The 12534-nt window shown below is 42.8% G+C and overlaps 1 protein-coding gene across 5 annotated transcripts in view; it reads left to right on the top strand.

Annotated features, from left to right (window-relative positions):
* TAOK3 (TAO kinase 3) overlaps positions 1-12534 on the top strand; it is a 118645-nt gene that overhangs the window by 92485 nt on the left and 13626 nt on the right. For all 5 annotated transcript variants that reach the window (XM_082203101.1, XM_082203099.1, XM_082203100.1 and 2 more), the window contains 3 exons: positions 3513-3749; positions 6223-6351; positions 12157-12360. In XM_082203101.1, coding sequence (XP_082059227.1) covers positions 3513-3749; positions 6223-6351; positions 12157-12360 — 570 coding nt within the window. The remainder of the gene's footprint in view (positions 1-3512; positions 3750-6222; positions 6352-12156; positions 12361-12534) is intronic.

The following is a 12534-nucleotide window of genomic DNA, read 5'->3' as shown; positions in this document are numbered from 1 at the left end:
GTAGATTAATAAATTAAAGCTTCATTTAATGAATTGGTGTGAGGAAATTTTAGTTGCTGGTGCTGAGAGTCCAGAACACACTTTTATTTTTAGCAATGCACACTTCTTACTACAGCAAAGGATGAGAAATTAAAAATAATTGAGGTGCCCTTTCCTTTTAAAAAAGGTTGATAACTGTTGATACCACTCTACAAGTTATCTCACACTTGTTCATTCTCCTACAAAGTGCAAGTTAGCACCGCGGACATTTACTTAAATTTAATTGGTTAAAAAAAAAGAGTGACTATCAATAAATTGAGAATCTATTATAAAAGTAATACAAAAATAAATAGTATCAATAGAGCTGTGATCTGGCCAGGTCTTCAAGCCATAGTCGTTTCAGTACCAGCTGAACTGCAAAACAGTTTGAACCCCTCCCTCCCATGGTCGCAGCCTACAAAAAGGACTGTTTATCTTGGCTATTAGGCAGTTGGTCAGATAAAAGTTTAGAGCTGGAGGAAGAAAGACTTCCTGTGTATTTAAAGGGCAAAGAATGTGCACAGGTGTCCATAAGTTTTTTAATTTTTTTAAATATGAAGCGAATAAATAGGTGGGTGAGCTTGAAATGAGCCTGTTTTGCGGACTGAACATTAGCAGTTATAGGGACTTATTCTGCATGGGTCCCAAGAATGTCTCCTTAGCCTCTTCCAGTGCTTCTCAGTATTAGGCCATAGTAGCCTTCTGCAACTTTGAGTCCTTGGGTGTTAGTTGGTCCAAAAATGCCATCATCCCTTCCCATTGGTACCCAGCAACATCAGAGGACCCAAGGTTAGAGAAGGCTGGGCTTTGGGGTTGGTGTATGGTGGCAAATAAGGGCCTCATGAGCCTCCCCCCCCCCCCAGCATCAGGATCATCCAGACAGAACCATCTCCAGGTTCCGCCAGCCATGAGGATTAACAAAAGGAACCTCTTTGGTTGCGTGAATCCTACTTCTAGGGAGACTTATTGAGTGCTGTTGTCTTTTCTGCAGCAGCTGAAGTCCTTTGCATGTGCCCGGGCCATTTTAAGCATCACTTTAGACTTACAACTTGCAGTTTTAATTCTCTTTAAAGCCACAACATTTTAGCTGCTCTGCTGTTTACATGACCATATTGTTTCGTTGATTTTTATTGTTCTGATGTTGAGCTAAATTGTTTTGTTAGCCACTCTGGGCATCCTTCGGATTCGAAGAGCGTGATGCAAATATTCCAAATAAGGAAACGGTTGTGGCTTTTGAGGCTTGAACACCATTTCGGATTTCACTAAGTATGTGAGCAGGGGGTTACAGGACTCATGGTATGCTTCCAGGTGCCCTGTTGTTCAGGAGTAAATTGAGGGGTGAGATATGTATTTTGAAAACACTTACCGTAACTATAGCAATGACAGATCCAGGGATTTGGCCAACGATATAGCTGCTCCCTGGAAATAATCAGGTGTAGTCTGAAATAGAGAGGAGGGAGATACTTCCACTCCCAACTTCCTGAAGGATTGATGCCTTTATTTGTGGGGAGCAACATCTCCCTAGGAAGACCAAAAGCATTTTAACTCTGTTCCTTTTCCTCCCTCTGATCACTTTTTCATGATCCCTCTCAGATGTATGATGGCCAAATCTGTTTGGTATGCTTCAATTCCTACCCTTGCTCCACAGATTTTAATTTTTTATCAATTTTACATTAAGTTGATATGCCTGCTTTTGGTGGGCTGAGTTCTACCTGCAAGGTTAAAGAAGGTATTGAGTGCACCCCTAACCAAATTAAAATGGCTCATAGTAGGCCACTCTTTAAAAATTCTCTCTCTGGAGGAACAGAGTTGGCATACCTGGTTGGATAGGGGTACAGACATGGTTCAGAAGAAGCCATAGTCAGTGATGACAACCCTCTAGCCCTCTAGCTTTCTTCAGCATCTTGAGTTGTTCACACATTCAGCAGGTGTGTTGGAAAAGCCAGTAACCTCTGTCTCCAAGAAGGTTTTGGGCACGTTTCGTTTTTAATCCCAAAAGAAGCAATCATGTAAACACAAATCTGAGAGGTGTAATTCACAGTTTCAAAGAAACAAACTATATCCTACACATGAACCAAGTCCAGTCCTGTTAGAAGTATGTTCAGCCCACGAGTTTGTCTTTGATACCAAAGGTCCAAAACACTTGCAAAGACCACGGTTGAGAAGCTGTGCCGCCAGTTATTCAAGGTCCTCTATTCTCACTCACTGTAGAAGAGCCAAAAATGGTGAGCAAGTGCTAGACTCCAGGCCAAATCACTACCACCTTAAGGGTGTCCACTGTAGAAAAGCTCGCAGGCCAGTGAAAGCCAGAGTTGCAATAATCTCATGGAATCTGGGCACTGGGGAAGATAGAGGACTAAAAGTAGCAAGGAAGAGGCATTGCACATGCCAGAATGCAAATAGCAGTGACCTGAAGTCCTCTGATTGTTCTGACCTAAGATATGAGTGTGACCCAGGAAACATTTTGGCCAGTGTCAGTTTTAGCCCAACATTTTGGCTGTCAGTTTTAGCCCATCAGAAATTTAGGAAGGTTTTGTTTCTTCTCTTTGTAAGGTTCCCCTCTCAAACAGGTCCTGGGAAAGTCACACTCAGCCCTAGCGCAGGAGCGGAGGAAGAATATTTTCATCATTAGTCAAGTAATGGTGGAAGAGCAGACATTTTGAGACCAGGGCAGGAGCTTAAAGCACCCTGCTTTAAATGTCTGTGTGTGGAGCTGAATGCTCCTGGGTCCTGAGTTTGGTCTGAAATGTCATCCATCTTGACATCATTCTGGGCTGCCAACGGAGACTGTTCGCATCTCCAGGTAGCTCATAGTGGTTCTGTCTCGTCTAAAATCATATTGAAGCTAACATATTTCAGAGTGTATGGAGGGAGGTTCCTGGGTCATATCTTTGACCTGTCATGGTCGCACCTGCTCCACCAATTGTCAGCTCCAGAGGCAAAAGATGGGTGCAGATGAACAACATCTGCAACAATGGAATTTGGCAACAAGTCATTTGGAAAATGTGCTTGTGATGGATTGGCCCAACCAACTCCCTTGTCAAAACAGCCCTCTGACAAAGCTAGTTGCTTACCAGTAACAGAGGGTTCAAGGTCCAATCCTTTTCACCTTGGTTGGGTTTATACAATGGTGGTGGACTCTCTTTCAATGGAGGCTTTCAAACAGAGGTTGGATAGCCATCTGTCAAGGATTCTTTAGCTGTGGCTTCTGCATTTCTGGAGGTTGGACCAGATGACCCTGCGGTCCCTTCCAACTCTACGATTCTGTGATTCTACAACATTGTAAAAAGTCTTTCCATTTGCAGCCACCTCTCTGAATAAATCGCTTGACCCTATCTGCTTTGCTTCTGGGCTATTTGAACCTCCTGGAATATCTGACATGGGCTTGCAAGCATGGGGTGTGGTCAGTGTTTTGGAGCACTTCTGAACTACCTCCCCTGTCAAGCCGAAGATAATATGTGTGTGTCCATATTTGTCTCCTTTGGTGGCCTTAGGTTACAAGGCAGATCCATGAGCATGAGCAGGAGAACGAGTTGCGGGAACAGATGTCAGGTTATAAGCGGATGCGGCGCCAGCACCAGAAGCAGCTGATCGCCCTGGAGAACAAGCTGAAGGCTGAAATGGACGAGCACCGCCTCAAGCTGCAGAAAGAGGTGGAAACTCATGCCAACAACTCGTCCATTGAGCTGGAGAAGCTGGCCAAGAAGCAAGTGGCCGTCATAGAAAAGGAGGTGAGTCGGGGCATCCTAAAAATGTTGTGGGTTTTTTTTTTGGGGGGGTGCAGAAGACTGGGTGAAGATATATAATGTCAGTGATAATCTTGCAGGATGTGATGGCAGTGGGTTTATTGAATTACCGTATTTTTTGCACCATAACACTCACTTTTTTCCTCCTAAAAAGTAAGGGGAAATGTCTGTGCGTGTTATGGAGGGAATGCCTACGGGTGGCATGCCTACGGATTTTCCTCCTCTAAAAACTACGTGCGTGTTATGGTCGAGTGCGTGTTATAGAGCGAAAAATACGGTAAGTTCTTCCTACAACAGACAGTAGACGCGGGTGGCGCTGTAGGTTAAACCACAGAGCCTAGGACTTGCCAATCAGAAGGTCGGCGGTTCGAATCCCCGCGATGGGGTGAGCTCCCGTTGCTCGGTCCCTGCTCCTACCAACCTAGCAGTTTGAAAGCACGTCAAAGTGCAAGTAGATAAATAGGTACTGCTCCGGCGGAAAGGTAAACGGCGTTTCCGTGCGCTGCTCTGGTTCGCCGGAAGCAGCTTAGTCATGCTGGCCACATGACCCAGAAGCTGTACACCGGCTCCCTCAGCCAATAAAGCGAGATGAGCGCCACAACCCCAGAGTCGGCCACGGCTGGACCTAATGGTCAGGGGTCCCTTTACTTTACAACAGACAGTCATAAAGTGATCTACAAGAGCAAAATACAGTGACACAGTAGAAACTGCACAAATGCATTAAAAAAACAGTCAGAATAAAAACATCCAATCATTGGTGCTCCCCAAATGTCATATTTTTCAGTGGCAGGCAAAGTTGGCACCAGGCAGTTCTCCCTGGGAGGAGAGCATTCCATAAACGTAGAATTGTAGTCCGCACCACTTTAGATTGAATAGAGGTGGTGTCATATGTTTGCATAATCCCTAGCGATGTGCTGCTTTTCAACGTGTTTTTTCTACATCAGGGCAGTCAAAAAGATCACACTCATGCATACTTCCATACTAAAATGGCATGAACCAGAATTCTTCCACCTTAGAAGGAAGTTTCAAGTGAGCTGCCACTAGGCTCTGTCCTAGGCCTGATTCTTTCCAGCATTTGAAATGACTCTTTTATCACATCTGCAGATGATTCAGAACCCGGAGGGCTAGCTAAAACCTTAGAAGACCGAAATAAGATTCAAAATGACCTTACTCACTATTAGAATCATAGAATCATAGAGTTGGAAGAGACCACAAGGGCCATCGAAGAGGGTTAACATTTAAAAATGGGGACAGAATTTAACAGAAATAAATGTAAAGTTCTGCATTTCAGAAAATAATAATAATAATAATAATAATAATAATAATAATGTGTAGAATAGAAGATGCCAGGCTTGGCAAGTAATGTGTGTGAAAAGGACCTCAGGACTGATGTCTATAACAAGCTGAACATGGATCAGCTCTGGGATGTGTCTTCCAAAGAGGCAAACATGATTTTAGTTTACCTTAATAGAACCAAATCACGAGAAGCATTAGTTCTGCTTTATTCTACATTCATCGGATCTCGTGTGGAGTATTGTGTCCAGTTCTGGGTGCCACATATTAAGAAGGATGTAGCCAAATTAGAACAATTTAAGAGGAGTACAGTGAACATCATCAGCAGTATGGAAAACAACACCTGTGAGGGAAGGTTAAAGGAACAATATATGGAGAAAACTGAGCGGGGGAACATGATGGCAATTTGTTAACACCCCAAGACACAGTTGTACAGTAGGCTGCAAAGGCATAGGGTTGTATCTAGTCCATCTAGTTCAACTCAAAATAAATCCATTCAATTTAATGGACATAACTATTTATCTGTTTATTACATTTATATCCCACCTTTCGTTTAGGATCTCAAGGGGTTACATAGGTTTCCCACCTCCCCATTTTATCCTCACCACCAACCTGTTACTTAGGTTAGGCTGAGAGGCAGGGACCCATTTCGCTTCTGCATTTTATAGCATTTTTTTGTATTAGTATTCTAAAATTGTAAACTGCCTTGTGTGCCTTGGCAGAAAGCTGGTCTATAAAAGCAAAAAGCAATAAAATTGGTAAAAATGTCCAGGAAAACTCAGGCATATGACAACCTATGTCAGAAGTGTTGATTTGTTGGTGAATTTCCTTAAAAATAGCTCAATTCTTTGGAGAATTTGCAGAAAAAGCTCAACAATTTGGCCAAAAACAGCTCAACAACTTTTGTGTCTGGATTTTCACTTTTTGTAATATGACAACCATACCAGAGACTAGCTATGTGCTGCATGCAGGCTTTTCTTTTAATCTGTCCTGAATATTTCAATTACTATATAGCAGTGCAAAGAATATGGGAGAAAAAGGGCAACACAGCTAAAAACTTGGCCAAGATGTTAACAGTGCCTTTTCTTTCTTTCTTTCTTTCTTTCTTTCTTTCTTTCTTTCTTTCTTTCTTTCCTTCTTTCTTTCTTTTTTTCTTTCCATCCAGGCAAAGGCAGCAGCAGCAGATGAGAAGAAATTCCAGCAGCAGATTATGACTCAGCAGAAGAGAGATCTGACCAATTTCTTAGAAAGTCAGAAGAAGCAATACAAGATTTGCAAGGAAAAGATAAAAGAGGCAAGCAAAACTTATCCGGCGTTTTATTCTGGGCCAGTAAGAAGCATGCACTAGATAGCAATGTTGTGAAAGAGTTTTGAAGCTATTTCAGTAGTTCATTGATGAACTTCCCCAATAAATAACCTGATGGATTGTTCATTGCTGATTTGAGCTCATAATCTTAACCCTCTCTTAAAGGTTTGGGCTAGGCAGTATATTAAAATAAATAACAAGACGAAGTGAAATGCCACACGTTTTAAATAACCCATGCTTTAAGTTACCAGTGCTTCTTGATAGAGGAGATGTTTTCACAACTTCTGAAATATGCTTAAGCTAGGATTTTGGTGAGTCCATTGAGAACGGGGAGTTCCTTATATGCAGAGTAGCTGTGTCTTCCTGGGCACCCTTGAGGTGTGAACCTCAAGCACAGATAGTGGACCTTAAAAACTTCCACTATGGATGGTATCTAGTGCTAATCCTACTCAGAGTAGACCTATTGAACTTAATGGCTATGAGTAGCTTAGGTCTATTCAATTCACTGAATCAATTCTATGTCAAACTTAGTTGGATACAGCCCTATATAAGGGCTCTGTTCCCTTCCAGCACATGTCAGAGGCAAGTTGCTCATTAGGAGTTCTCCATGGTGCTGAATCCACCACTCTGCCTTGCTGTGTGGACTCCTCTGCAGGACCAGAATAAAATAGGGAGTTTGTAGGGAAGCAAGAAGATTAAACCTCCCCCGTGATGCATACAGATAAACACACCTGATTGGAGATTACAGCTCAGCAGCAGGGGAGAAGGAGTGTGTTCCACTGCCAGGTTGCCCAAGGAGGAAGAGAGCCATTGCTTCCTCCGTGGGCAACTCCCTGCATTTCTGTGCTGTGCCACTGGGAGACTCCTTACTCAGCAAAGAGGCCAAGCGAGCTGCCCATAAAAGAAGAAATCACTTTCATACTGTGGCTTCAGAAAAGGGAACTCTTTTCTCAGCATGGAAGCTAGACAAACTGAGAGTGCAAATGGAGTGTGTGCATGGATGGGATGTTTGTGTGTGCCTTGGCCCTGCCCATCAACGGCATGTGCTACGTGACCCCTTTGACGCATGCATACATACATCATTTTATTTGTGTGCCATCTTTCCACAGTTAAAACTATGCTCAAAAAGGCTTACAACATGCAAAAAATAAATACCGTATTTTTTGCTCTATAAGATTCACTTTTTCCCTCCTAAAAAGTAAGGGGAAATGTGTCTGCGTCTTATGGAGCGAGTGCAGGCTGCGCAGCTATGCCAGAACAGCAAGAGGGATTGCTGCTTTCAATGCACAGCGATCCCTCTTGCTGTTCTGGCTTCTGAGATTCAGAATATTTTTTTCTTGTTTTCCTCCTCCAAAAACTATTTGTGTCTTGTGGTCTGGTACGTCTTATAGAGCGAAAAATACGGTAAATGCAGAATTTGAAACGCAACAAAAGTAGTCATAAGCAATAAATAAAACATCCAGAAGTACACAACCAAATGGAACAATTTCCACATAAAATCATAATAAAGATACAAAATAAAGATACAAAAATAATATCAATAACACAGACACCCAACAAAAAACCCTAAGCAATAACCCAGTCCAAGTGTCTTTACCCAAAGAAATGCAGTCTTCTGGAGTGGAGGGTGGGGTGATTCTCCATACTTGCTATATGGGTTATGCAAATTATGCTAACATGCAGAACATCTATATTTGCCTGATTTATTCTCCTTCTGTTACTAATTGAGAGGTGCTAGGAGCTATAAAGGGCACTGAAGTCTTGTTTCCTTCATGGATTCCAAGATTTCAATGAGCGTTGCCCATAAACTTTCAAGCACATCCTTACAATCAGAAGGCATAATATTTTGATTTACGCGGGGAGTGGGATTATGTTGCCTAGGAAGAAGCAGGAATAGAAAAGGGGGGAAATGCCTTGAGGTTGCGGTGGTGGATAAATCTAATATGGCTGCCTCTGGGTGCTTCCACATCATCAGCAAGAATCCTGACTAGCCTGGGCAAAGGGAAAAACAGGAAGTAAGAGAAGGCGGGTGGTACTGTGGGTTAAACTACAGAGCCTAGGACTTGCTGCTCAGAAGGTTGGTGGTTCAAATCCCCGCGACAGGGTGAGTTCCCGTTGCTCAGTCCCTGCTCCTGCCAACCTAGCAGTTCAAAAGCACATCAAAGTGCAAGTAGATAAATAGGTACTGCTCTGGCAGGAAGGTAAACGGTGTTTCCGTGCGCTGCTCTGGTTCGCCAGAAGCGGCTTAGTCATGCTGGCCACATGACCCGGAAGCTGTCTGCAGACAAACGCCGGCTCCTCGGCCTATAAAGCGAGATGAGTACTGCAACCCCAGAGTCGTCCACGACTGGACCTAATGGTCAGGGGTACCTTTACCTTTACCTTTAAGAGGAGGCAAGTTAAAAAATAAAGAAGAACCTTATTGAGCTTCGCAACCCAGTTTGCTTACACCTTCCACTGTGGAATGATTGGGGCTTACCATTCCATGAAAAACTTGTCTTTAGCGGGACAAGATTTGATTAGCAAAAGAGGCCCCTTACCCTGCAGTGACGTGTCAGTGTGGCTTCCACTCATAATGCCAACCTTAGCAGTGGGTGGCCTGAGGACACGGCATGCTTTCTGTCCAAAATACTCATCTGGTACGCTTGGCTTTATGAATGTACGGAAGTTCCTCTGGTGTCTTAATTATCCCATATCCTTGAGGCATTGCTAGATATAATTCGGATTGACTTGAGTGCCCAGTTAAAGCGAAGTCCACATAATGCTGCCCTTTAAATGACCTTTTGGTGTTCATTTACATCCATGGAAGGAGCTCCCATCCAGTCTAAAGAGTAACCATGATGCACACCTAAATGGAGCTCCTGTTAGGATGAAATTTATTTCCTGGTTTAAATACTGTCTTCCCTGGGATCCCTTGCAAATGTTACTCTTTGAGAGAAATGTCCCAAACAGCTCACCTTTGGGTGTTTTATCTCTCATCTGGTTCCTTTAAAAAAAAAAAGTCCCTTGTTCAGCGTTGAAAGTTCTTCAACTCCCAATACACTCAACGCCACTTACATGAAGGAAATAGTACAATTTTTGCATATAGGTTGTAATGTGTAATGAACCTGCAGTTGTTTAAATTACTTTGGTTAGTACATGCTAGGACTGTGAACATAGGCATATTATAAATTATATATAGGAAAAAGAAAACCTGCCATCCCTCATATGGGTTTGGCCACCTGCAAAGCAATCCTCAAGTCTATCAAAGGACAACACAGATAGGTAAGCCTACTGCAACTTGTCTATCACAGTGGAAAGGGATACCTGAGGGTTGTACTAGATAGAAGAGCAAAGCTTCGCAAGTCCTTGACAGTCAAACTATAAAGTCCTCATTTTCCCTGGGGGGGGGTAGTTAAGGGCTTCTGTTTAGGGAAGTTTTTAATGTTTGAAGTTTTATTCTGTTTAATATTCTGCTGGGAGCTGCCCAGAGTGGCTGGGGAAACCTAGGCAGATGTGCGGGCTAGAAAATTAATATTAATTAATTATTATTAATTAAAAGAAAATTAATATTAATTAATTATTAATAATTAAAAGAAAATTAATATTAATTAATAATATTATTAATATTATTATTATTAATATATTATTAATAATAATAATAATAATATTATATTATTATTATTCTGCACACACCTAAGTTTTAGTGCCCACCTAAAAATGCTACATGTGAATATGTTAAATTGTATTTAGAAACAAGTGTACCATACAAAATGCTCTCTTTCAGATAGAATTGGGACTCTGTGCTCTGAAATCACTGCAAACTTCTTTTTTAAACTTCCTTTTAAAAAAACCAACCCTGCTTCACTAAATACCTGCAGCTAAAGAGCTTTTAGGATAATTGCATTAACTTCCTAAGCTGCACTGCTTTTTCCCCCGTTGTGGTTCCCCTGTACAAGTCTATTTTAGGCACTTGTCATAAAATGCATATATTGTGCAGGCTCAAAACTACTTCAGTCATCCAGCCTCCAGATGCTGTTACTGTTCTGTAGCTGAGGAAATAAAAGGCATGAGAGAAAGTTTTCATTAAGAGTCACAGGGAACCCTTAGCAGTGATGGACTTTTTAATTCCACGTCCCACTTAATACTGATCTCAAGCACACAGAGAGAGAGAAACAGCTCCTGTTCTCCATATTATTAAATGCGTAGCAGCTATCATGCCTGAATCCTGTATTCACAACTCCTAAAATAGATTATAACTGAGATATAATACATGAAATGCACACATATGAGCCAGACCCCTGGCTATGACCCATGGGCCCCAGAAATAAACAGCTTTGAAAGTTGTGATACATAGCGAAGTGACATTTGCCATGTCTCCTGCACCACTCCCAATTCAACCTTTTGAGACAAAGTTCAAAGTTCACCTCTGCCCTTAATTCACTGAGTTGCTATTGGCAAATCACTTTGCCTCTCAGACTCAAGAGCTCTTCTGCAACATGGACATTGCAGTAACTTATGGGGATGTCCTAAAGGTTTCTAAAATAATGTCTATCAAATACACTACATCAAATTCTTCTGAGGGTCCCATGCATCCTATTTCTGATAGAGGCAGCCGGAATGCTACAAGATTAGAGTTGGCCATAGTCGTGAATGAAATGCTGGTTTTGTAGCTTCAGGTGAAGGACTCAGCTTCTTCTGCAAAACCAAGGAGATTTCCTCCTTTTCCGGTTGAGGTGCCTCATTCCACGAGGTGTTGGGGCATAGTTTTGTTTAGTTGCAAGCTCAGCGGTGTCTGCGTCTTGTCTGCGTACTGGCCAAGGAAAAACTGGAGATGAGGCAGGAATTTTCTGGGGCAAGACGTAGACATTTCTTGTGTCCTTTTTGGGATTTTAAAGAAAAACGATAGAGTTGTTAAAGAGAGAAACGCAGAGGCTTTGGCATACTTCAGCAGCCAATCACCCAACCTTGTGGGCATGTGGCAGTGGAGGGAAAAGGGCTTAGAACCCCTGCGTGCGTCACCTCCCAGTCACATGCTTCCACATGCAGAGTTCATCTTTCGGCACATGTCTCTTTCTCACTTAAGTCTCTTGAATAGGCATGTAGAGCTCCAGTGCAGAAATCCTTGGCTATGATATTGGCCGATTAAGCCACTTGTTGTTTCTCTGGCGCCCAAGCCTGGTTGAAGTCTAGTTTGTGCAACCGTTTTCTGTGATGGAAAAGTTGCCGCGTTATAATAACCCTACATAAACCCCAGTTTTCAATGTGATACCGTATGTGTCCCTCCACAACTTTCCAAGTGGCCTAAGATTAGAACCAAATTAGAACCAAACGTTCAGCGAGTGCTTTTTTTTCCGCCAAAGGAGGCCTGACCTGTTTTTCTTTACTTTGCACTCTTCGCTTCCAACATCTATCAGTTTTATACCACTTTAACTGTCATGGCTTCCCTCTGGGAATTGCAGTTCAGTAAAGGAGAGCCCCAAAGATTACTAATTTCGAATTCTGGACTCTTGATTCCAGCCTGGTTTGTGAGCTTTTAGTCATTCTCTCCCCCTCTCCCTCCCTCCCCCCTCGTCTTTGGAGCTCCTGTATGTTTTGTATAAACTGCTTAGCTCCCAGCAGGGGCATCTTGAGGGGTAATGGGCTTAAAAACCCTTTTGGAAGGGGATTCAAAGGAGGACCCTCTGTTTGCTGTTAAGCTCGTACAGATGGTAGTAAGGGGGGGGGGAGAGGCATCACATTTTTTTTTACCCCTCCCCATCATGAAACCAACAAATGACTTTGTTTCTTGGCCTTTCCTCTGTGCACGTCCAGGAGATGAACGAGGATCACAGCACACCGAAGAAGGAGAAGCAAGAGAGGATTTCCAAACACAAAGAGAACCTGCAGCACACACAGGCTGAAGAGGAGGCACATCTTCTCAGCCAGCAGAGACTCTACTATGACAAAAACTGCCGTTTCTTCAAGCGAAAAACCATGATCAGGAGGCACGAGTTGGAGCAGCAGAACATTCGGGAGGTACCACCTCTTGCTTTCCTCTCCTCTTCGCCACCCCCCTTTCCCACCCTGCCCCAATATACCCAGGGAAAATATAAGGTGAATACAGACAACTACTTGCAACTGGCCAATATGCCATGCTGTTCATGTAACCAACCTGGGAAGCCTGCTGCCTGTATTGTCCTGACAAGAGCT

Source organism: Podarcis vaucheri (genome assembly GCF_965113315.1).
Source record: "Podarcis vaucheri genome assembly, chromosome: 16".
Lineage (NCBI taxonomy): Eukaryota > Metazoa > Chordata > Lepidosauria > Squamata > Lacertidae > Podarcis > Podarcis vaucheri.
The sequence above is the reverse complement of the archived record's forward strand: the minus strand, read 5'-3'. Positions and strand labels throughout refer to the sequence as shown.